Source organism: Phyllostomus hastatus, unplaced genomic scaffold (genome assembly GCF_019186645.2).
Source record: "Phyllostomus hastatus isolate PE091 unplaced genomic scaffold, TTU_PhHast_1.1 phas_contig_244, whole genome shotgun sequence".
Taxonomy (NCBI): Eukaryota; Metazoa; Chordata; class Mammalia; order Chiroptera; family Phyllostomidae; genus Phyllostomus; species Phyllostomus hastatus.
The window spans coordinates 666,330-690,820 of NW_025333796.1; the positions used below are offsets into that span (position 1 = coordinate 666,330).

At 60.2% G+C, this 24,491-nt stretch overlaps 2 protein-coding genes across 2 annotated transcripts in view; both read right to left on the reverse strand.

Annotated features, from left to right (window-relative positions):
• Positions 1-2,782: 2,782 nt before the first annotated feature.
• CRYGN (crystallin gamma N) lies at positions 2,783-9,038 on the reverse strand. The gene is made up of 4 exons (XM_045837845.1): positions 8,969-9,038; positions 7,156-7,404; positions 3,925-4,070; positions 2,783-3,019 (listed from the first exon to the last, which is right to left on the reverse strand). Exons 1-4 carry the CDS (start codon positions 8,987-8,989, stop codon positions 2,884-2,886), a joined length of 552 nt encoding a protein of 183 aa, XP_045693801.1. The 5' UTR covers positions 8,990-9,038; the 3' UTR covers positions 2,783-2,883.
• Positions 9,039-18,246: 9,208 nt separating this feature from the next.
• Positions 18,247-24,491, reverse strand: part of RHEB (Ras homolog, mTORC1 binding) — a 31,527-nt gene continuing 25,282 nt past the window's right edge. Inside the window, exons 4-8 of the mRNA XM_045837859.1 lie at positions 21,232-21,314; positions 20,556-20,612; positions 20,399-20,446; positions 19,481-19,562; positions 18,247-18,747 (exon numbers count right to left, since the gene is read on the reverse strand). Of these exons, the coding sequence (XP_045693815.1) occupies positions 18,655-18,747; positions 19,481-19,562; positions 20,399-20,446; positions 20,556-20,612; positions 21,232-21,314 (363 nt within the window). The 3' untranslated portion in view covers positions 18,247-18,654. The remainder of the gene's footprint in view (positions 18,748-19,480; positions 19,563-20,398; positions 20,447-20,555; positions 20,613-21,231; positions 21,315-24,491) is intronic.

Consider the following 24,491-nt stretch of genomic DNA (forward strand, 5'->3'; position numbering starts at 1 on the left):
TGCCCCCCCTCCTGCTCCCCATCCAGGGTGTCCGGTCCTGGGGGTCCTGGGCAGGCATGGACCAGGAGCAAGGATGTCCCCTTGGGCCGCTCAGCCTGCTCCCCACAGCCTGAGAAAGGGGCTGGTCTCAGCTTCCAGAGGGGCCTTCTCCAAACCCGTGGGGCCCCCCAGGGACACACCACCCCCCGCCTGGCCCCTCTCAGGCGGGGTCCCCACCCAGGGGCCACATCAGCTGCACGCTGTGGATATTTTCAATGACTGAGTCCACAGAGGGACCCCCCCATGGGTGGCAGGGAGGCCAGGGGCCCCCTTACAAAGGTGCTCACCTTGTGGGTCCAGCCTTCACACCCCTCGGTGCAAGCTGCTCCCTCCCCTGCCACCAGGCTGCCCTCGGACTGGGGCTCAGGAAGTCGGGGTTCAGCTAGGTCCTGGCTCCGGCTCCCTGAGTCACCCTGTGCCCTTTCAATGCCCTCAGTTGTCACTGTGCAGCATTTGATGGGACACCAGATGAGATCAGTAGGTGACAGAGTCTTCAGGTAAGAGAAGGCATGAGCAGGTAAGACTGACAGGGTCCTCTAGGATTCAGAGGGTCGGGACACCCAAATTACCTGCCCACAGCCCTCAGCCAGCACCCCAGCACGAGGGCTGGAGTTCCGTTTTTACTGTGGGGAAACATGCAGAACGTGGACTTACCCTCTGGGCCACCTGCCACTGTCCCCCGCCCCCGTCCCCCCCAGAACTGTCTCATGCATCTTCCCAAAGTGGAACGCAGGAGTTAAAATTCTAAAACTCTCTCGGGGAAAGTCCGAGGAGTGTCTGGAGGCGAACAAGATAGGCAGGACTTCCGTTTTCTCCTAGCAGGGCGAAGGCGGGAGACAGCCGGCCCTGAAAATGTGGGGAGCCCCCAGAGGCACAGGAGGCCGGCCGCGCTCACCTGCAGTGGGGGCAGGGAGGCTGGGCAGGGGACAGGGGCACAGACCTCTCCGGAGCCAGCCCTCTGCCCCCCAGGGAGCCGGCCACCGCCGCAGGGGGGGTGTCCTTCCTGTGGTCCGGCTGGGCCTGATAAACACCACACGTGGGGGGGGGGAGGGGACCGTGGTCAGCAGGGGCCCGGGGGGCAGGGGGACCGAGGGCTGAGGGCGGCCAAGGGATGGCTCTGAGAAAGCCCGGCTCCTCAGACCACAGAGCGGAGACAGAAATATGTCAAGCATGCGGCTCCTCAGAAGGCCCGGCTCTGGGTGCTCCGACCCCCCTGGACGGACTTCAGACAAATTACAGGCCTGCCCGCAAGCATTCTGGTGGGGATCTTGTTTTTCTCCTCTCAGACAAAGAGCAGATTTGCTGACAGATGAGGAAGCGGGGTGGGGGGGGGGGCCGGGGTGAGGGGCAGGTCGCCCGGGAGCGCAAGCCCATCGGTGGAGCATTAAATTACCGCTCAATGAGGTGCCGCTCTGGCTCTGCCCCGGCCGCAGAGGACAGGCTCAGGGGGACGTCTGGAATGCGGGCCCGGCTGCTGCGGAGCCTGGCTCCTGCCCCCGCCCCCGCCCCGGCCCCTGCAGTTCTCCTTGAGGCCCCTAGGGGGGGCGCTGCTGCTGTTATTCCCCGCGGAAACCGGGGCACAGAGCCGTGTGTCCTAGGGCTACTCGGGACCCAGGCTCTGAGCTCGCTCTTGACCCCGCTGCTCCCGGCTCCCCCGCAACGTACCCGCGCGACGCTGAGGGCGTCACTTCACGACCAATAACCGCTATTCCCACAGCACCTTCTCGTGGGCTAGTGGCGTGGCTTTCACAGCTGTGTGCAGCTGGACGACAGGCGTGACCGCAGTCGTCAGGCAGAGCAGGGCACCGGGGCCGGAGCGGCTGGGGAGGCTGAAACGGGTCCCCTCCCCCTTCCATCTGTTGAAGTCCTGACCCTCAGAACCTGGAGATGTGACCCAGTTTGGGTCGTCACAGAGGGGACGAGGTTCAGTCAGAGGAGGTCGTTGGTGTCGACCCTCATCCAGTGTGACTGGTGTCCTTACAAAGAGGTAAGGACACGGACGTTTCAATGTCAGCTGGCTCCGGGCGCAGAGATTTGAGCCGGTTTGCCCTTAGTTCTGCGGGGTTTTCTCCCAGTTCGAGGCCTGGGGAGGCTGGCAGCCAGCAGCTCCAGGAGCCGGGCATCCTGGGCCCCATCCTCTGGGGTGCAGTGAGAGGAGGCAGGCTGTGGGCCTTTGGGGGTATAGGACAGACCCTCTGGAGACCCCACTGACAAGCGGCGGAAGGGCAGCCCTTTCCCCGTCTCGGGCTCGTCGTGACTGCTCTGCTCAGAGGGTCCCTCAGCTGACTCCTGGCGGCCGCACCCCTCTCCTGGTGGGCGTCGTCCTGGGTGGGCCGTGGGAGCCCCGAGTGGCTCACCTTTTCCAGCTCTCTCTCACGGGGGGGCGAGGGGTGCGGTGGGAGGTCCCCGGGACCTGGGACGACGGCAGTGTCACACCCGCTGGGACACCATCCCGTCCTGGCGCCCCTGGGGGCTCGCGGCCGGCTCCAGGGTGTGCACTCCGCCTCGGGGCTCACGTGCAAAGTGAGAGGGTTGGGCCCCCGGACTTTTAGGTCCCTTCCAGCCTTAATGTCGCCCTGGTAGTGGGTGCCTCACAGAGTCCTCCTCCACCCTCCGGGGCCCCTGGGACCCCCTCCCTGGGGAGTCCTGCCGGCCTCCTGCCCAGGGCCGGGGGTGCCCCCGTCCAGCTGCCCCGGCGCCAGGAAGGGGCAGGGAGTCACTCAGGCTGGCTCGCGCTCCACTTTTATGACTTTTATTCCCCGTGGCCCCTCGTCCCGCAGGGGGGCAGAAGGGACAGCCCCTGCCCCGGGGGCCCCCCTGGGCCTGGCCGGACCGCGGGCCGGGCTAGAAGAAGTTGACGACCCTGCGGAGGGACTGGACTCGAGCGCTGTGGGCCCCCCAGTCGGAGAAGCTGCGGAAGTCGCCTCTTTCCACCAGGTACATGCGGCCGCGGTAGTTGGGCTCCTCGTGCAGGACCCAGCTGGGGCCGGAGGGTGGGCGGGAGGCCAGGTTTCAGGGGGTGCTGCGCAGTGTCCCCTTCCTTCCCTGCACCCTGGGGGGTGGGGGCTGGGGGGCCCTTCCCAGCCCCCCAGCTCCCACCCCTCCCACCTCCCACCCCTCCATCTGGGGCCAGTGCTGGCTGTGACGTGCATGCCAGGGGTGCTCAGTAAATGTTGGCCTTTTATGCCGATCAGTCTGCAAGGACCACGAGAGATTCCAGGACACGCGTATGCACACACACACACACACACACTGGTTCCTGGTCCCCGAGAGGTCGGTGTGCACAGACTGCACCCGTCACCTGGCAGGGTGCCGGCACCGAATGGGGACCAGTCACTGCTCATTCACCGGGCAAACCCTCCCATTTCCATGCATGTGCCTGGGCTATTTTAGGAGATTCCAAAGTAAGGCCACGCACAGGTTCCTGCCCCAGGGACGCCTCCTCCAGTGGGAAACTGGTGTGTGGGGGCAGGTGCATGGAGGAGCTGCCACCAGATGCTTCAGAGCCCTGGGGGGGCCCTTCCTCCCTCCCCGGGGCTCCCAGGGCGCCAAGCCCCCAGGCAGCCACTACCAGCCCCGGGAGCCCAGCTGCACAGAAGAGCTGGGCCTGGTCTAGTCTGTGAGGCCCTTGGTGGGAGGGGGGGAAAAACATGCCCCACCCTTCAGCGCTGGAGGCTGTGGGCTGCAGGGGAAGGGGCCTGTGTCCCCACCACGTGGCCTCTCTGGGCTGTGGAGACGGCCACCGCACTGCCCGACCGGGGCGGGGGAGGCCACTGAGGGAGGGAGAGGCCTGCGGGGCTGGGGCCCGACCCACCCTAAAGCCTCCCGCATGGGCCTCGAGGGCCCGCTGGGCCCGTGACCGGCGGCCACGCGGCCTCTACTCACGCTCCGTCCCCGTACACCTTGATGGCGTTGACGCAGGTCTGGGCCCAGCCCCGACTGGGAAGGAAGGGGCAGTCGTCGCGCAGCTCCAGGCACTGGCCCGTGAAGTTGCAGCCCTCGAAGATTTCCAGGCGGAAGTGCTCCCCGTGCTGAGAGCCCCCGTGGGCAGCAGAAAGAGAGAAGGTGGATGGCTCGGGGGGGCCCTCCCGAGAAGAACAGGGAGACGGTGCAGGGGCAGGGGCTGGGAGTCACCACGGGCTCCGGACACCCAGGAGCTCCCAGGCTGGGGACCGTGCCGTGCCTGTCCCCACCACCCGCCCACAGGCACCCCAGCCCAGCACCCCTGCTGGTTCTTGTGCGGGCAGTTTGTTTGGATGAAAGGGGTCTGTTGCTTCAAACAGCTGCAGAGCCCCTGACCTGGTCCAGTCTCCCCGCCTCTCCCCCCCGCCGCCCCCTCCCTGGGCTGCAGGCCTCAAGCGAGCCAGCCTTCGAATGACAGTATTTTACAAACGTTAACAGGGTCTTTTGTTACAACACGAAGCCAGGAGCCTAAAGCAAACACAGAGCTGTCGTCGCTGAAATGCCTGCTGTGCCCCGGGAGGAGACACAGACATCCTGCTAAGTGTCCCTGTGTTTCTGAGAGACAGAGGCAGGCCGGCTCCTGACCGGCCGCGGCGGCGGCGCCAGCAGGGGCTGCGCCCGCAGCACAGCTGGCCCGAGGTCAGCTCCTAGAAGATCGCTGGAAAGATACCTGAGATGTTTCTCATACAAAGAGCATTACGCAAGATCCAGGGCCCACCCTGTGAATTCCTTTTCCAAATGTTTGCGGCCTGGTGGTAATAATACCCAGAAAGTGTTCTTACAATGCAAGCTGCCACAGCCTAGGGGAACCCCGAACAGGGGGCGACTTCCCCGGGGTTCCTCGGGTGTTCACCTGCCCACGGGGCCCCACGGGCAGGTAAGGGTCCCCTTTGCTCACCCCAGGCTCAGGGATCACCCATTTCCTACGGGACCATCTGGCACTCATAGCAGGACGGCCAGGAACTGGGACTTGGGAGAATCCGAAGTCCTCAGACCCCACCGTCGGGACAACTGGACACACACATCCTTGGCCCCTACACCTGGTGTCACACTGAGGCAGGAGACAGCACAGGGAGAACTCTGAGACTGCAGTACTGCCACTGGCCAGCGTTTAGCACCCTGGTTGCCAGGAAACACCTTTTACCAATGAGGCAGAATAAATAGTAAACCGAGGCAGGGAGGAGGAAGGAGACAAGCCTGACATGCTAAGTCAGCAGTCCTAAGTCTGGTCTGATAACATCGCCAGGTGTTCCAATATCACAAGAAACACTATATTAGCAGGAAAGAGCCCATAATTTGAGTTTGGTTAATTGCCTACCTCTGGTCACTATCTGTCTTACAAGGGAGTCCCTGATGCTTACAGAAAGAGCCCATAAATAACTTCGGAAATTGCCCCCAAGTTTAATTAACTGCCTCCTGTCACGTATTTGTTTTACAACAGGATGACCAAGGGGAGTCTGGAGCAAGATAAGAATTCGGGCGGACAGACCCCCATTCATCCCTAAATTTGGGTAGTCACATCCCCCCAGGAAAGCTGGCGCCACATTTACCCACTAATCAATATGTAACTTTTTTCCCTCCTATCCCACCAACTATATAAGTCCTGAGAACAAAGGACTCTCTCTCTCAGGGGCTCAGGATGCTCTCGCTCTCAGGGGCTCAGGATGCTCTCGCTCTCAGGGGCTCGGGGGCTCTTGGCTCTCGGGCCACAGGGCCTCTGGCCACCCGGCCTTAGGCTGCCCAGGGGCTTGCCGCCCTGGTCTCCAGCCTCTCTTGCTTTTGTCACCCTGCTTTGCCCTGAAACTGTGCCTTTCACCCCCTACTCTACCTGGTCCTGTGCTCTTCCATGGAAGCGAGCCACTAATAAACTGATTACCTACTACTAGATTTGCTGATATGTAATTCTTTACATGTGTCAGCAAGAAGAACCAGGTCTCTTCTGTTAACAACACTTCGTAGTGGCTGTCACCTGTGGGCTCCTGACCCCAAATTCCCGCTTGCTGGCCAGCCATGCATCACCACCCTCCGTCATCTTTCCCCCAGCGGAGCACCGAAGGGGCTGGAAAACGCTCTTTATCAGGTGATCTGCCTGGTGGTCTGCCCGAGTGGCTAAGTGCTCCCCCGTCTGGTGGCAAAACCAAACCTCTGTGTCTCCAACAGCATTTTTTAAAAAAGCAATTGACTTGAGAGAGAGAAGGGCGGGGAAAGAGAAGGAGAGAAACATCACTGTGTGGTTACCTCTAGCTCGCCCCGTACTGGGGACCTGGCCCACAACCCCGGCGTGTGTCCTGACTGGGAATCCAACCAGCGACCTTTCAGTTCGCGCAGGCCAGCGCTCAGCCCACTGAGCCACACCAGCCAGGGAAATTCAGCAAGATTGGGGGATCAGAAGTTTGAAGTGCTAAGATTATCAGTTAGAATCAAAGGACAGATAAAGAGCTTCCCAGACAAGAAAAAGCTAAAGGAGTTCCACATTGCCAAACGAGTATTCTATGAAATGTTAAAGGGTCTTCTTGAAGAGAAAGAAGAAAAAAAACCCCCAAAATATGAACAATAAAATGGCAATAAGTACACATTGAATCTAAAAACAAAACAAACAACAAGCAGAACATAAACAAACTCATCCATGCAGGGAACATTTTGACAGTTGCCAGATGGGAGGGGGCGGGGCGCTGGGCGAGAAAGGGGAAGGGGCTGAGCGGCACAGGTCTGCGGTCATGGGACAGTCGGGGGGTGGAAGGTCCGGGGCAGGGAACGGAGTCGGTGATACGGTGATAACTAGGGCCGGGGCCGGTGGGTGCGAGACGTTATCTCGGTGATCACTCACTACGTTAAACAATGTCTACTCACTGGGGTGTACACCTGCAACTTATATAATGTGTGTCACCTGTTACTGAAAAATAAAAAACTGATTTAAGTTAATAAAAAAGAAAAGAAACCTGAAGTGCTTTCCTCAAATACGCCTGAAAATATAGGCATGAAAAGGTCCAGATGGGGCGCCCGGCACCCCCTGCCCACCCGTGGGAGTGACGGGGGCTCTGGGCCACCTGTCTGTCTTAACGACCCCACGCCCCCTCACTGCTGTCCCACGTCTGGCCAGGCCTGACCCTCGGCCCCCTGGCAGCACGCCCCCTGGTGGCGCGGCCCACTCACCATGCCCACCGGCCGGCAGGAGCCCACGTGGTCGTTGTGGCCGTTCCAGCGGAAGAAGTCGGGGTACTCGCCGCGCTCCAGGACGAACTGCTGGCCGCGGAAGTCGGGGTGGTCGAAGCACACCCAGGCTCCGCTCTCCACGCGGATGGAGTTCACGCGGTTTGGGAGGCCTCGGTCCTGGAAGTTGTCGCAGTCCCCGAAGACCTCCAGCTTCCGCCCCGTGAAGTGTGTGCCCTCGTAGAGAGTGATCTGGAAAGGCACCGGGGCGCGGGGACCGACGCCCTCGACTGAACCCCGACTCCCGGGCCGGGCGGGGCCGCGGAGGAAGCCCAGGCCTGCCTGCTGTGCGCAGGAGGCGCTCAGCCGCGTTGGCCGAGCGGGGCAGGAGAATGGACCCGGCGCGCCCCTCCCAGCCAGGAGCTCAGGGTGAACAAACTCCAGGAGAGACACGGGGACAGGGATTCCCCTTTGGCCAGGGGCCCCGTTGAAAAGGGACTCCTCCCAGATGCCCACTGCATTTCTTGAAACTCGACTTTTGTTTATCACAACAACACAACATCCAAGAAATGTTTTCAAAAGATGGCATTTCCCCATCACCGAGCCTCATAGGCTGGGAGTGGCGCCTGCACTGGGCGGTGGAGGGGGGGTGGCCTGAACCCCTCCAGCTGAGTCAGGGCTGGGCTCAGGATTCACGGCTCAAAAGGGCTTTTCAGTGTCACTGTCCCTTTGCTTACTAGGCCGCTCCTTCGGGTGACAGGCCTGTGCCCAAAACTCACCTCCTGCCCGGGGGCCTAAAACTCCAGCCATTCAATAACTCTTTGGGTTTTAATAATTGTGCTGGCCCTGGCTGGTGTGGCTCAGTGGACTGAGCGCAGGGCCATGATCCAAAGGGTCACCAGTTCGATTCCCAGTCAGGGCACATGCCTGGGTTGTGGGCCAGGTCGTCCCCCCCCCCCGGGGGCATGCAAGAGGCAACCACACACTGATGTTTCTCTCCCTCTCTTTCTCTCTCCCTTCTCCCTCTCTAAAAATACATAAATAAGATATTTTAGAAATAAATAAAATCTTTTTTAAAAACTGTGCTCCTAGAAGGGCCCTGGCAAAGCACAGGTGACGTTTCCTGGGGCCCTGTAACTGCCGTAGACATGTGTCCCTCCTCCCACAGGGGCACCGCCCTTCTGGACCCCCGCCCCCCCGCCCCGCCCCGGAGTGAGGCGAGGCCGCATGATTTGGCCAGGGGCATGCGCGTGTGTAAGCTCTGAAACCACTTCCCGGCTCCCCCTCGGGGGCCCGGGGAGGGTGTGCGGGCCACGAAGCATAAGCTGGCCCGTGCAGACGGGCACGGTGGTGGCCCTGAGCGCAGTCCCTGGGCGACGGAAGGCGGTGTTGGATTGGCGAGGATGGGGAGCCGGAGGAGGGCAGGGATCCAGATTTGCCACCTCCCTGCACGGGACGGGGCTGGTCAAGGCTCCCCTCCAGATGCAGACCGGATGCATCTGGTCACCCACAGGATTCAGAGGTCGCTCAAGGCTCCACGTTTTGCAGAGAACGGGCCCCAAGTGCCCCTGAGGGAGGAGCAGCCACACAGAGCAGCCTCAGGCAGGGATGGGGGGGGGAGCCCTGGGGCTTCCGGACAGGTCAAGGGCCCCGCCCCCAGCCAAGGCCCCTCTGAGGCCTGACAACCTCCCCGACTGGAAGGGGTGGGGGTGGGGCCTCAGAGCCCGTGCAGGAGGGTGGGGGGAGGGGTCCTTCCCACCTCCCACCTCCCTCAGCCAGGCCGCCTGTTTGGCTAAGGAAACGGGGTTGCACTCACCTTCCCTGAGCACTGCGCCATGGTGGCCCGCCCGCCGGCCCCGCACGCCAGCCCCCAGATATAGCGGTCCGGCCCTGCTGGGTCAGCGCCCCGACAGAGACAAAGGATTTGCTTGGCCTGCGCGTCGGAGCTGTCTCTGCGTAAGCCCTCGAGGGGCCGGCCGCCCAGCCTGGGACCCAACCCACGGCGCCCCGGGGTCACGGAGGTCACTGCGCCTGAGCCCCCGCCGCCCCCCAAGGCCTCTCTGTGTGTCTCTCTCTCCCTCTGACCCCCGACTGCGACTGCGGCTGCCCCTCTGAGCCAAGACCACACACTCAGGGACCACTCCACCCCCTCTGCCCTGGGGGGTCGCTGACCCCTCCTCCACCCCCACCCCCACCCCCACAGGTCTGCCTCTCTGCACCCACAAAGCCTGCGGGCACTTTCTCCCCTAGTTACCCTGAGGGCAGAGAAGGCCGCCCTTCACCACTGCCCCTCTCAGCTCCCACCTCAGCTCCCAGCCCCACCTCGAACTTTCCGCCCGCCACCCCATCCCCCGCCCCCTCCCGCTGGCCCCCACATCTCCAGCCAGGCCGTCCTCACCTCCCACATCGTGGGATCCTGCTGAAGGCCACGCCTGTCCCTCTCCCCTCCCCCTCCCTCCAAGGATCAGCGTGCACCCTTGACCCATCTGTGGCACCTGTCCCTGACAAGGACCCCTTCACAGGAACACGCAGCCCCACCTCAGGGTGAGACTTTCTCGGGTGCGCAGGTTCCTGGCACCTAACAGAGGCTCAGAGACGGTCTGGGGAGCGAGTAGCCAGCACCGAGGCCGCAGGATGAGCCGCCCCCAAACTGCCGGGGAGACCAGATGCAAACACACAGAACGATGACCCTGGCGGTTCGAGGGGGCCCCGGCCGGCTCTGAGGTCAAAGGAGAGCTCATGTTCACAGGGGGGACCCCAGGGGCTGCACGGAGCGGGGCCCGGTGGGTGGGGCGGAAGCAGGACAGCAGGCAGCAGTCGGAGCTGCTGGGAGGAAAGTATATTTTTATCACCATTTCACAGATGAGACACTTCAGGGCCGGGGAAATGAGGCCATGCCATTCTTGGGGCACAGGAATGTGGGGGCTGAAAGAAATAGTAATGCTTCCCCTCCCCCTTCTAAGGCCTTCTGGCTGGGCTGATAATCTAATTCACAGAGACGGAGTCACCGGAGAAGAGCACCAGAAGAGCACCGTTTCAGCACCAGGAATGCACAGAGGCACGCGAATTCCAAAGACAGTGAGGCAGCGCTGGGGTTAGAAGGCCTTTTCGGGCAAGTCAGACAAAAGGGGGAGGGGGAGATGGGGTTACGGATTTCAGAAGTGAGACTGGGCGGCTTGCAGGTCGGGCAGTGGAGGAAAAGTGGAATGCACTCAGTGGGAAAGTTCTCGCTGGGCAACTCAGAACCCGTGCGACACAGAGGGTATGGACATGTGAAAAGGGCAGAGAAAGAAATTCTGGAAGGAAAAGGGTGGGGGGGAGTCTCTTCCCTTATTTCCTTTGTTAAAACATATTTTTTAAAATTTATTTTTAGAGAGGGGAAGGGAAGGAGAAAGAGAGGGAGAGAAACATCCATGTGTGGTTGCCTCTGGTGCGCCCCCTACTGGGGACCTGGTCCACAACCCAGGCCTGTGCCCTGACTAGGAATCGAACCAGAGACCCTTTGGTTCCCAGTCCATGCTCAATCCACTGAGCTGCACGAGCCAGGCCCCTTATTTTCAAATAAGATAAATCGAGCCTTCTTTCCGGAGTCGTGGGCTGTGTGCGCTGCTCCTGGGGTCCAGAGTGTGCCATCTCTGTCCCTTCCCGCCTTCTCTGAGCGGGTTGCCAGAGCACTGGGCAGAGGGCACCCAACTGTGTCGGGGTCCCCTCCCTTTCCTAGGGAGCCCCCGCCCCTGCTTTCACACACCCCTTCGCCCTGGGCCCTGTGAGGCCGCCTATAGCACAGCCAGCAGCCACGATGGCCTCGGGCAGTCCGCCGTGAGGCGTGTCCTGTGCTTTCCCATAAGTACCTTGGGGAGCCACTTGCTCCCCAAGCGGGACAGGGTCAGCAACGCGGAAAGAGACAAGTAGCACAGGCGTCTGTGCCTTTCTCAGACTCCAGGGGGCGACAGAGCAAACCGGCGGTCCGGTCCCCCTGCCCCACCCCCGCCCGCGGCAGCGCGGGAGCTGCACCCGCCACAGCAACAGCTGTCCAGTTCGGGGTCACGTCCCACGGCAGAGGGGCTGCGGGCGCCACCCGCCCGCTTCAGAAAAATGGCTGGGAAAAACAACCCCAAAACTGAAAAAGAAATTGGGGGGGTTAAAGTCAGGAAATCGAAAGTTTTGCGTTGGAGCCCCTGAATGCAGCTGGAGAAACATACATCATCCGAAACAGTCCGTTTAGTTCAAATCAGCGCGGTTTCATCTTGCAGCTGGAGAAACGGGGGGAATCCAGAGACGTGTCTGCCCGCTCAGGGGTGGGGCAGGGGTGAGGAGGGTGCACGCAGGGGCCAGGAGGGGGCGGGGCAGGGGCCAGGAGGGGGCGGGGCAGGGTGAGGTGGGGGCGGGGCAGGGGTGAGGAGGGGGCGGGGCAGGGGCCAGGGCGGGGCGGGGCAGGGGCGAGGAGGGGGCGGGGCAGGGGTGAGGAGGGACTCCCGTCCCCCACCCGCCAGCTGTCAGCCCCAGATCCTTTCTTACGCGCTCCGGGGGCTGCATCATCCCGAGGGGGCGGTGGAGTCGAGGCAGAGCGCCCCCCACCCTGCACTGTCCAGCAGCATCGGCATCGCCGTGCGCTTGTCCGAAGTGCGAGTTCTGGGGCTCTCTGTGCAGCCCAGACAGACTGGGCTGGAGTCCGAAACCAGTCCCCAGGGCCGGGGAGGGGTGCGCGGGCTGCTCCCTCGCTCCTACAAGCGGACCCGCAAACCGCCTGCGGGGCGGTCAACTCTTACCAAGTGCATTTTAGTCTCGGTCTCACACGGGTTTCCTAGGTCACCCTCGGCAGTGGCCGCAGGCCGGATGGCTGTGCCTCCCACCCCAAGTCCCTGTGTTGAAATCCCACTCTCCAGTGTAGAGGGAGGGGCAAAAGTAGGTTTATTACAGTTGTCCGTCTGGAAAATAACACAATAATTGATCAATAACAATACATGAATAAACCCCGTTTTCACGTGTCCACCACGGTAACCCTACTTCGCCCCACCCTGTGTCTGGAGGGGGAGGGGGTCCTTTGGGAGGTGCTTAGGCCCCTGGGGTGGAGCCCTGGTGGGCGGGATCAGTGCGCACCCTCACACCAGGGACCCCCAGAGAGCCCTCACTCCGGCCACTGCGCAAGGACCGTGTCCGCGAGCCCGGAAGTGGGGCCGCCCCAGACCCCGCGTCCGCCGGTGCCTCGACCTGGGACTTCCCGGCCTCCAGACGGCGTGAAGTCCACCTCTGGTGCCCAGCCGCGCAGCCTGTGGCCTTCCGTCAGTCAGCCCAGCCTGAACTGAGAGGCTGGTCCCAGCTTCTCTGGGCACCCACCTCCTCCTGGGCACACTCGAGCATTCAGACGCAAAGTCACTTGGGTTCCTTACAGGCAGGACAGCCAACGTGTTCGGGTGTGCCATGCTGGTTTGAAGGGTGACAGCCCCACACAGCAGGACATCCTCACGTTAGTTCCCTGCCACGGCCCTGACGAGGGACCACAATGGGGGTTACAACAGCAGGCCGTCCCTCTCTCACGGCGGTGGGGGGGGAGGCCACCACCGGAGATCCAGGGGCTGGTAGGCGTGGTTCCTTCTGGGGGCGCAGAGGGAGGGTCTGTCCCACGCCTGTCCTGGCTCCTGGGGCGGCTGTCAGCCCCTCATGTTCCTCGGCATGTGGCAGTGTCACTCTGATCTCTGCCTTCATCACCATGTGGCTTCTGACACGCAGCTGTCCCTCTGGGTCCCCATTTCCTCTCCTTGCTAGGAGGCAGGTCCCTGGGTTAGGGCTCATCCAACTCTGGTACGACCTCATCTGAACTTGACCTACACCTGCAAAGACCCTGTGGGGGGTTAAGACTTCCACGTCGATGTTTGGAGGACCCAATTCTGTCTGCAAGGGCCCATCAGTCCCAGGCAAGCAAGCTGGGTGGCGGTCACCCTCCTACAGTTCTGCGGTCACAGATCCCCTGCCATGCACCCCTTGTTCTCAGGGGCCGTGGCCCGAGTCCCCGGTTCTCAGATGTGGTCCCTGAACCGCAGGGAGTCAGTAGCTGACTTAGAGCCGCCCGCCCCCCGCCCCCCCGTCCCCCGATTTTGCAAGTCCACACAGGGCTCCAGCCACCGGCACAGAAGGGGTGGCAGCCCCACACGCCAGGGCCGGGGAGGGGAGGGGGGCCTTTCCCACCGCTCCAGCCGCCCCAGCTGCCTGCACCACGCTGGCCCTCTGCGTAAGCTTTTTAGGGTAAAGGTCAGGACACATCAACCCCGCAGCCAAGCCACAGGTAAGAGATGACTGTGCTGGTTCACATGGGTCCTTGGCTAATCTGACAACAGTGGGGCAGGGGGGGAACACAATGATAAGTGACACCCCGAGAAGCGCTGGCTGGCCAGGCGGCTCCCCTCGCTGGGCAGGTGAGCCTGCCAGCTGTTTTGTTTTTGGTCGGTAATAAACCAAGGGGCGTGGCTCCCCAGCCTGAGAAACTTCATGCCTTAAAAGCAGAAGCCAAGGCCCCTTGCTAGATTGTAACAGTGTGGAAGCCGGAGGAAGCCCTCAGATGAAGAGCTGCTTGGAGTCTGTCTGTCCCCGACTGGGGCACAGCCCCCCCATTCTGCAGTTGTGTTTGATGAGGTGGCGGACCGAGCTCACCAGGTCTGACCGTGACCTTCGGTGAATCTGATGTGTGATCTGCCCAGACCTGCAGCTTTTATCACCACGCACATCATCGTGTTTTTGATACCTTGGGCCAGACTAGAATCAGATTGCTTAGAGAGGTCTTTCTTTCTTTTTAAAATTCTCACCCAAAGGTATGTTTATGGATTTTAGAGAATGAGAGACAGAAACATCAACGTGAGAGGGGAACACGGATCGCTCGCCTCCCACACGCACCCTGACCGGGGCTCAAAGCTGCAACCCACATACGTGTGCTGACCAGGGATCGACCCTGCAGCCCGGTGGTGTCTGGTGTATGGGATGATGCTCCAGCCTACTGAGCCGCCTGCCCAGGGCAGAGGACGTAGTTCTTTTCCATTTAAAAAAAATATTTTATTTATTCATTTTTAGAGAGTGGGGAAGGGAGGGAGGAAGAGAGGGAGAGAAACATCGATGTGCAAGAGAAACATCCATCAGTTGCCTCTCAGACACCCCTAACCAGGGACCTGGTCGTAGCCCAGGCCTGTGCCCTGACCTGGGATTGAACCAGTGACCTTTCAGTTCCAGGGACAACAGCCCAACCCACTGAGCCGCACCAGCCTGGGTCGTGATCAAACGTGGTTTGTGCAAACAGCAGACTAAGAGTTGGCAGGTCTCTGGCCGTGGGTCCCCCACTCTCCCCTGCTCTGAACCTGGAGACACCACCTTCGCTCTCAGCTGCTTTCCATTCTGTCTCCAGAGCAGGCGGTCCCTGGTCACTCTAGAGAGTGAAACAATAGTGTTGCTCAATGTAAACTTTCCTTTTGTCTTACAGTGGAACTCTCTCTTCTCGGGGGAGGTGAAGGAGGGAGAGAGAGGGAAAAAGAGAGAGAGAGGGGGGTGCTGGAATTTTCTGAGCAGCGCCTTGGCAGGCGCCCGGTCCCCTGCTGGCACAGCCTGGCGGCAGCCTCTGCCACAGGAACCCTGGCAGCAGGGCCCTGGCAGCTGAGCCCTTCTGCAAGCATGGACCTCTCCCGGAGATGCTGCGGGCCGTCCCCGTGGGGTCCGCAGCCTGCTCGCTTCTGGGATGGGGCCCTGGTCCCCGGCAACAGGACATTCTCCACAAGAACATTAGATGGTATTCTGGAAAATCTCTGTTCTCCGTGCTGGGGGGAACCGAAGAAGCAAAAGCGTCAGAGACAGACAGGGGGTCGCTGTCTCTGGTGTGGTCAGGTGCAGTCCAGTGACCCGCAACGCACCCAGCACACGGGCCACAGCTGGTGCATGGTGGCACGTGCCACACCGGGTGACGAAACCCAGGCCTCCCTCCCACGGATGCCCGGAGCGGACAGGAAGTTTCCATTTCGCTGTGGTTTAAGGACTTGAAAGCGAGGGCGGAACATCAAACACGTTTTAAACAAGCCGACTTGGGCTGCCGCGTCCGTGCGTCGTTGGAAGGTGAGCACCACAGTGGACTGGTCTGCGGTGGGGAGGGAGAGGGCGGACCGAACCCAGGCCCGGCTCCGGAAGGCAGGGGGCCCTGGGATTTCACTGGACCGGCTGGACTACTGGAGGGATGAAGGAAGAGGAAGAGAACCGCTCCCCAATCACTCGCTTTGGTTTATGGTGGAGAGTGTTTTCCTGCAACAGGGTCTAGGGGAGGCCCACGTTTTTGAGGACAATCAAGAGTTCAGCTTCGTCATAAACTTGAGATGCCCACAAGACATAACACAAGGTAAGGCTGGGGCCCACAGAGGTCGGGGTGGGAGACACATTTTGGCCGTCAGGTACCGAGGCAGTGAAGCTGCGTGACTGGATAAACTCAAGGCAGGGTGTGGTGAGGACAGGGTCCGTGTAAGGGAAACCGAGGCGGCCTCGGTGAGCGGGGAGACTGGGAGACAGGTGTCACGGAGACAGACTTCCACAGAAAGCAGTCACCTGTGTGCAACGCTCCTGAGGGAGGGTCGGGAGCGACCCTCGGCTGCCCTGGCTCAGTGGGCTGAGCGCCAGCCTGCACGGACCACAAGGTCGCTGGTTTGATGTCTCATCTGGGCACACGCCAGGGCTGGGGGCCCAGTCCCTGCTTGGGGGTGTGTGAGAGGCAATCAATCAATCTCCCTGTCACACATTGATGTTTCTCTCCCCCTCTTCCTCCCTCCCCTTCTCTCTAAATAGCAATAAAATCTTAAAAAAGAAAAAAAAACCAGAAAACACCTACTGGATTGGGTGATGATAAATTCAGACGAGCCCCCAGGGATGCAGTGGGGGGACGGGGTGGACTCGAGAGTTGAGAGTAGATGGGTGATTCAGTTTTAGCGAAATTTCATGACGTGCATTTAAGTTTGTGTAATTTGCATTTATTATGAGCTGCAAAGTAGTTCTGAATATAGCCTTAGTTTTATATTTGTGCATAATGTACTTTAATAAATCTTAAGATTGCATTTATGTAGCATCCAGAAAAATAACAGCTTGTATGACACAATGCTTTGTCACTGATTTGAAACTCATTTCATTTTTTTTAATATAATTTTTATTTTTATGATTTTTTAATACTCTTTTTTAAAAGAGTATTAAAAAAACATTTTATTTATTTATTTTTAGAGAGGGAAGGGAGGGAGAAAGAGAGAGAGAGAGACATCAATGTGCGGTTGCTGGGGGCCGTGGCCTGCAACCCAGGCATGTGCCCTGACTGGGAATCGAACCTGCGATGCTTTGGTTCATAGCCCGAGCTCAATCCACTGAGCTATGCCAGCCAGGGCTCATTTCATTTTCAAAAACGTTCAACCGTAAGAAAGCCTCAGAAATGGTGGAACAGTACTCAGGAACAAAAACCCGGCGTCAAACCTGGCGGTTGCAGATGGTGCATCGGCACAGCGGACCGAGTGAGTCTGCCGTCTGGGACCCTGACGAACTCGGCTACCGAGCTCGGCTACGGCTGCCTTCTCCCTCGCGGGCAGGGTGGCGTCCGCGCCCCCCCCCCCCCGGGGTGTGCGGGAACACTAGCACGGCACGGGGGGAACCAGCGCCCAGTCACTGGAAGTCCCGAGCCGCCACGCCACGCCGGGAAGCTGTTAACACGCTGAATCCACTGAGCAGTCGTCAGCGGCCTGGTGGATGGGACCACGGCCCTAGGGAGCAGGACCGGACGCACCCGGTGGAATCGCCAGGGTTCAAGGTCAGAGGCGTGTGCTACAGGGGTGCAGGTTCCTGTTGTTCATGCACCCGGAATAGCGCCTGGCTCAGAGAACTTGTGAGTGGTGGGTAAACCGCACCCTGTAAAGCAGGAGCCCCCAACCCCTGGGCCACAGCGGGGGGCGTGGCCGGCCGGCTCCGTGTGGCGGCCTGAGCTCCGCCTCCAGCCCCCACTCCCCACAGCCCTGCCACCGCAGCGGGGGAAGTTGTCTTCCATGAAACCGGTCCCTGGGGCTGAAAAGGCTGGGGACCGGTGATGTAAAGGAGTGTCACGTCACTGCCAGACGGAGGTCCGGCCCTCCAAGGACCACATCGCGACGGCGAAATCTCCACCACGAACCTGCTGCTGGAAGTCTGCATCCCACAGAAAAACCTTCGGGGTGGAGCAGCCCGCCCGGGTGACCGGGGCCCGGCCAGCCGGCCCGCGGCCCTGCACACGGAGCACGGACACAGCGTCAGGCCCGCGAGTCAACCCTGTTGGTAAGTGATGACACCACACTGTCCTGTCTGCTTTTATTTTAAAACTGAGCATTTTGTGGAGGTTTTCCAGGGACCTAATTTCATCCTGGAATGACGAGACAAACAACTTGAAAGATCCAAAATGGTGGTGTGTTCTAAAAACAATTTTTCACGCAAAAATTAGTCATAAAACAACACTGCATTTTATTAATAGTAACGTTTCCTAATGTTAGACACGGCCCGGCCCTGTGAAAGCCGGGACGGGGCATCTTTTAAAAAACGTGACCCGGCCTGCAGTGCAGGTGTAGCCCCTGCCCCCCGATTCACCCCCACTCTGTGCACTGCACCCACAGGGCGGGAGGCGCGTGGACAAGGCCCGAGGAAGCCCCCGGGGCCCCGTGCAGAGCTCTGGCGGTGTGGGGTGGGGTCAGGCAGGCCCACCGTCTGTCAGGCCCAGCGCTGTGGACACCAAGCTAGACACAAGGAAGCACAGTGACTGTCTGAAGCATCACCTGCCCCTTCAAGAAGCTGGGCAGACAGCAGAGGGGGGCTGGGGGGGGGGAGGGATTGGTGGGGGGCCGCGGTGGCCCCACCCCACAGACCCACGGGGGTGCTCAGCCACCCCGATCTGGCCCCGCACCCCCATCACCCGTCACTGTCGCCCGGCGGGCCGAGGGCCACGCTCGCTTCTGCCCCTGCCGCGCCCCCCACCTGTCCCCGGGGTCCCAGCTGGGCCTTCCTGAGGGCCGGCGGGGAAGCCCTCCCAAGATCAGGGCTCCTTCTCGAAAAGCCACACAGAGCAGCGCGAGGGACTAAGGTCTGCAGCTGTTTTATTTACAAGTATACATTTAACGATGAAATAAACACTGATATATGGAAGCCTAGTGAACAGTAGTGTAACAATATGCGTCTTTTGATGATTACATTATTTTAAACAACAAACTACACTTAAAAATTAATGCCGATAAAATTCTTGGTCATAATATTAATAAGAAATACAATATATAAATTGAAAATATGATTGCTTAAAATTTGAAAGTGGAAGTGAATTCATGTGGACAGAGTCAGAGTTCAACATAATCTGAGGGGTTGGCGGGGAAGGCTCTGACCCAGATGAAATCTTTCAGGTTAACAGAGGAAAACGAGGCCGAGTTCACCCCCCGGCCTCCGGCAGCCTGTCTCCGCGCGGGGTGGGCCCCAGCGTCCTCGGGCCGCGTGGACTCACATCATCGAGCAGGAAGACTTGCCTTGCGAAGCAGCCCCGTCAATTTTCTCTGCCTCCAAAATTATCCTCCTGAACACGTCAACAGCAGTCTGGAAGACAGGGGAGACCGTGGCCGTGCTGTTTCACAAGCGCCAGCCTGGCTGGCAGGCCTGGAGAAGCCGGCCCCCCACCCTGCAGGCCTCCCCGGACCCCGAGAGCAGAACTAACCTCTCGCACTTCTGGTCCGCCTCCGTCGGTCCCCACAGGGAGCCCACGGCCCCGACCTGCCACCTGCTGCCACCACGCCAGCCCTCCCACCCCTCCCATGGTGCCCCTGGACTTTCAGGTCCGATACCAGGATGGCCCCCCCTCCCGAGGGCCCTCATTTCCTCCGGACACTCCTTCCCTGGGGCCACCACCCCAGAGGAGCCGGCACGGAGGGCCGGAGGGCGGGCTGGCTCTCTCCTTCCCCTCCCTACCCTCCTGCGGACTGCGCTCCTGCCGCCCCACACAACTCCTGGTGCGGCCCGCACGCAGGCGAGGCGTGTCCCCGTCCAGCCCCGGCTCTTCTCAGCAGCACGTGGGCTGAGCCACGTCCCCGCTCACACCGGGATCTGTGGCACTGTCACCGGTGTGACAGGCGAGCGATGCCGGGGAGCAGACAGACGGACGGCAGGCAGGCAGCGTGGCTGGACACGCCTGTCCTAGGGCACCCCACAGCCCCTGCAGGAGACTGTGGAGGGTCGAGGTGACACAGGAGCGGCGAAGACAGCGTGAACACACTGACTAGGACGGCCTGAGGCCTGCGGCCGGCGGTGCCGAATGAGTCTGAAAAATACCTACTTGATTTTCTTTAGCAGACGACTCCAAAAAAGCTGCATTCCAAGATTCTGCTAACGCCTTCCCTTCTTCGTAACTGATCACCCTAAAGGAAAAAAGCACATTTCAATTAAAGAAGTTGTTTGTTCTCTACTATACAAAACATCTACTTGGACTTAGGAACAGGCACTGTTTCTAGGACGTTTTTCCTCAAGGAGCAGACGTGTGCTCTGCTCCGGGCCATCGGCCCGGGTGCAACAGAGGAGCACTTTGTTTCACCTTTTCTACACAGCACCCCCCCCTCCAGCGCGCGAGGCCCGTAGGCACGGAGACGGGCCGCGGTGTGCGGCTGCAGCCCCGCAGATGGGGGTGCCCTGGGACATGCCCGCCGGAAGGCCCACACAAACCCTCCTCCGTGCTCCCGAGGGGCCCCGCCACACGCCCGAGTGGGCCGGGACAGACACACCATCTCGTGGGGCTGCCCTTGCTCCAGCAGCCCTCCCCACTCCCCACCGCCTGCCGCCCTAGAGCGAGGGGCGCACGCTGAGGACAGGGACTGGCCTGAAAGGGCCCCCGCCCGCAGCCTGTGCGGGATCCGGCCAGCGGGCCTCCCCCCGCTAGAACCAGACTCCAGGGGCGGGGTCCCATCGCTCTAGCCTAACCCCAGCACTCAGAAAAGGATTTGGTGAACACATGAATGCTACCATTGTCTCTGTAGAGGCTGCTTTACAGGAAAGGCAGAAGGAACTAAAGATAACTCCCCGCAGGGTGCACAGGTGCGAGTGCCCCCAGCACACTTGCCGCCCACCTCTGCACGCCGAGCACAGCCGGGCTCGGGCTACACGGCTCTTGCCGCAAGAGTGAGAATGAGAAACGGACCTTCAGGGACCAAGTCGGTTAGCCCTGACGTTATGAATCAGCCACCACCCAGAAGCCACGTACCTTTCCATGTGCAGGTCTTTCTTGTTCCCAACCAACATGATAGGTATCCTGCAAACACAGGGGAAGCCACGGGGAACAGTCAGCGCACATCGGACAGTGCAGAAGGCACCACCAGCACGAGCCCACGTACCGCGCGAGAGAAAACGTCACTACTTACTGCACCTTCCCCACCATGTCCAGCAACTTGCCGTGGATGACTTTAATCACTTCAAAACTACAAAAGAAAATGCATGAAATTAGACATTCAACTTGGTCAGGTTTTTAAATGTTTATTACGTAAAGTTTCAGTGAGAAAATAGAAAATGTTGCACGTTCATCATTTTAACGCACAAGAAGCTGAGCACAAGGCATCCCTTTCCCCTCCCGACCGACAGCTCGCGCGCACGCGCGCCCGGCAGCCGCCCGGGCCGGGAGTGCTCGGGAGGAGAGGGGCGCCGGGCAGACGGTCCCGTCTGTGAACGAATGCCCGCAGAACCTGCGTCCGCGGCACCTCCCTCGGCCAGACGGGCCCTGCGGTCAGCCCGGGGCCGCGTCACCGTGGCGAAAGCACAGGGAAGGATGGCAGGGCCTCGCACTTCCTGCTCCGCCAGCGGGCGCGCTCAGACCGCGGCCTCTCCGGCCCGTCCGGCAGCGCAGTAAGAAGTGCGCGTGTTCTCGTCCACCAGAGCCGGAGTCGGTCAGGGCGGTCCCACCCTCCGCCTGCTCGCCCCGCGGAACAGTCAGCTCAGTGACAAAGTCTAGGGGTTACTGCCAGCACTTCCCGCGAAGTCCTTACGAGGGTCCCCGCCACCTCTGCACAGCAATGCACTCGAGGAAGAGGGGTCGAGCCTTACCTTTTGATGGACGTGACAGAGTACACGAGAATGTAACCGTTGATGTCGATGGAGTACGTCTGAGGGAAGATGGAGTATTCATCCTGCGCGAGAGAAACCACCCCATCTGGCACGATGCGCAGCCTCTGCCCCGAGTTTCCCGCGCATCTCCTGGTCGAAGGCGACAGGAAGCGGGGCACAGCGCTACCCCAGAAACGTGGCTGCACGCTCAAGACCCACTTAAGACCGGTTTGGGGTGGGGTAACCCATGCTCAAAAATGGGCCTGGGCGAGCCCAGGACTCCTGGGCAGGCCGACGACCTCCCTACGCCCTGGAAGAGGCGGTCGGCAGGACGCAGGGAGAGACGACGGCCTGCGATGTCTTTCGTGGACCGCACACAAGACGCACAAACGCTAGCGGCTGACGGCATGGATCCGCGTGGCCCCTGCACAACACGGCTGCGCTGGGCGTGGCCTGTTCTCTGCGTGAGTCACAGGGCCCGGCCCCCCCAGCACCAGAGAGGAGGAGGAGGAGAGGAGAGAAGAACCGCGCCACACTCACTCCGAGTGCGTGCCCCGACCTTCGAGGATGAAGGGAGTTGCCCACTGAGCACCCAGGAAGGAAACACGAGGGTGCGCAGCACACAGCGGTGTGCTAGGCCCCCGCCGCATGAGGCTTCCCGACACCCCGCTTCCGACGCAGAATTCCTGAGTGCCGGCGCACACCGAGTCCTGCACAGACGCTGCAATCCCACTGTCTGCGCTGCACAGACCCAGCACCACGCCGGGAAGACCACGGCGAGCCACGCCCACATCCAGGAGCTGTCTCTGTGAACTCTGCGCACCGCGCCGTGGGTGTGACTCGTGTTCGCTGTGACCTTGAACTACTGCCCCATGGCAACGTGTCTCTTAAAGCAGCAACACAAGTGTACTTTTCTGTCGACTCTGTGACACCGTAAACGGCAGTCATCCATCAGAGAAACAGCAGGTCTGCACCAGAGCTGACCCACCTGTGCAAAATAAAGCCTCTGTTTTCGTTATCAGTACGACTTTTATTAAGTTGAATTCATTTTAGTGTTTTAAAAACAAGCTGTTAACGGAATGACAGATCTTTCTACCCAGATTAAAAACAAAATTCCAAACGATTTTAGTCACCAGCCCAGCTGCAGTGTACCCAAAGTTCAAATTACACCCCCTGAAGGAAGACGCGGACACGGGGAGAGAGCAGTCCTGTCCGAGAAGCGCGCTGCGCACAGCGACCAGCTAGAGCGCCCCGGGGAGGGAAAAACCTTCGGCTGCAGCAGCAACCGGAAAGGACCCAGTTCTCAGGAATAAACCAGAGGACATAAAAATGCATGATTCATCTGAAGACAATCTCAAAACACTCCCACGAGAGAAAAGAATTAAACGAGTGGAACGCTGCGGCAGTCTTCAGCGAGGACGGGCGGAGTCCCAAGGATACCCGCTGATGAACCCTGAGTTCACACACAAGTGCAACACGATCCCGGAGTAGAAGCGTGCTTTCCAACGGAGAGAACTGACGGGGGAGGCGGGGGGAGGGAGCCACAAAGCGACAGTGAGCGAGACCTGCAGTGTGGGCTCACGGGGGTGCCCCCGGAGAGATCTATGAAGAGCCACGCAGGGATGGGACACTGTCAGGCACGTGACAGTGTGGCGTTTCCAACACTAGGGACACAGGGCCGCACGTGGGGAACACGGGCAGAGCCGCCTGGGGGTGGATGGCTGCGCTGGGCCTCTAACCCGCCCCTCAGCAAAAGTGGATTCCGGAGGAATCAGACTGAAAGGTGAAAACTGAGGCAGTGCACAGTGGGTGGGAGAATTTAAACTGAAAACAAAACCAGCTCAGACCACACACAAAATGCGCATTTTCTCCCCACAGTAAGGGGTAGGTCGAGTGGGGAAGTCAAGGCCACCGGCCTGGCAGGAAAAGGGGCGGGGCCGTGCAGAGGCAGGAGAGCTCACAGAAAAGGACGGCGGCGTCCCCAGCCGTGGGGAACAGACGCGACCCCTCACGACGAGGAGAACACTGACACAACCACACCCGCCAGTTTTCACCCAGCAGATGGAGAGACATGGCGCAGCCCGGTGACACACCGACCGCGCTGGTGACTCACTGCCGGGGACACCGCAGACCGAGGCCCCCGGCCCCGCGGCCCCCCCAGGCACGCTCTCGCCGCATGCCATCTGTCCGGAGTGACGTGGATGATGGCGGCGCTACTGGTGGGAGCAAGACTGGGGACAGCCTAGCTGCAGACCAACGGTTACGTGACGCTCACACCCAAACAGTGGGGCGTCACGCAGCCACAGGGAGAGGGAAAGGGCCACGCGTGCCGGCACGCGACGGGCCCCGAGAGGGAGGTGCCGAGCCACGCTGCTGCGTCAGCCACCCCACCCCGAGATCCACACCTGCCGGCCCACGCAGCAGGGAGCGTGGGACCAGAGGCCGGAGCTGGTCCCGGGGGCTGCTGCCGGTGCGGGGAGCTAGGGTAGTAGAGTGGGAAAGACAGTCTGCATTTTCCTGTTTGCCTTCTAGAGCTGTTTCATTTCTGTAACACGTGCACTTATTGCTATTAAGAAAAAGTCAATCTTTTTCTGAAGGGGAATTTGACATAGAATTGACTCGACAGTCAGTTTGACTTGACTTGCCTGTCACTGAGTCCACATTAGACCAAAACAAAGTATTTCGTGCGGACCAAAATAACCGACCTGTGCGTTCCACCGTTCACCGTCCTCCCTAGCGGGCCGCGACACCAGCCATGACACCAACTACCACGTAAATAGTACCTGCCGTCACACGTTTATATATACAGCACGTATTCTGTGTGACTTCCCTCCTAAAACGTGCAACTAGTGAGAAAGCTGACTTGGTTACTTTAAAAAAAATATTTACTTTTTTTAGAGAGAGAGAAAGGGAGGGAGCAAGAGAGGTAGAGAAACATCAATGTGCGGGTGCCTCTCCTGCGCCCCCTACTGAAGGCCCCACCAGGCCCGCAACCCAGGCATGTGCCCTGACTGGGAATCGAACCAACAACCCTTTGGTTCGCAGTCCGGCGCTCCATCCACTGAGGCACACCAGCCAGGGCCGAACCCAACTTTCAGACAGCCCTCAGAGCAGTGACTTTGGCATCAGTCCATCCAGGTCCCAGAAGAGCGAGCGGCACACACCAGCAGGGCCTTGTACCCTCCGGTCTCCTAACGGCCACTACAGCCTTTCAGAACGGGTGGCTGCAGCGAGAACGATTTATTCCAAGCAGCTAAATT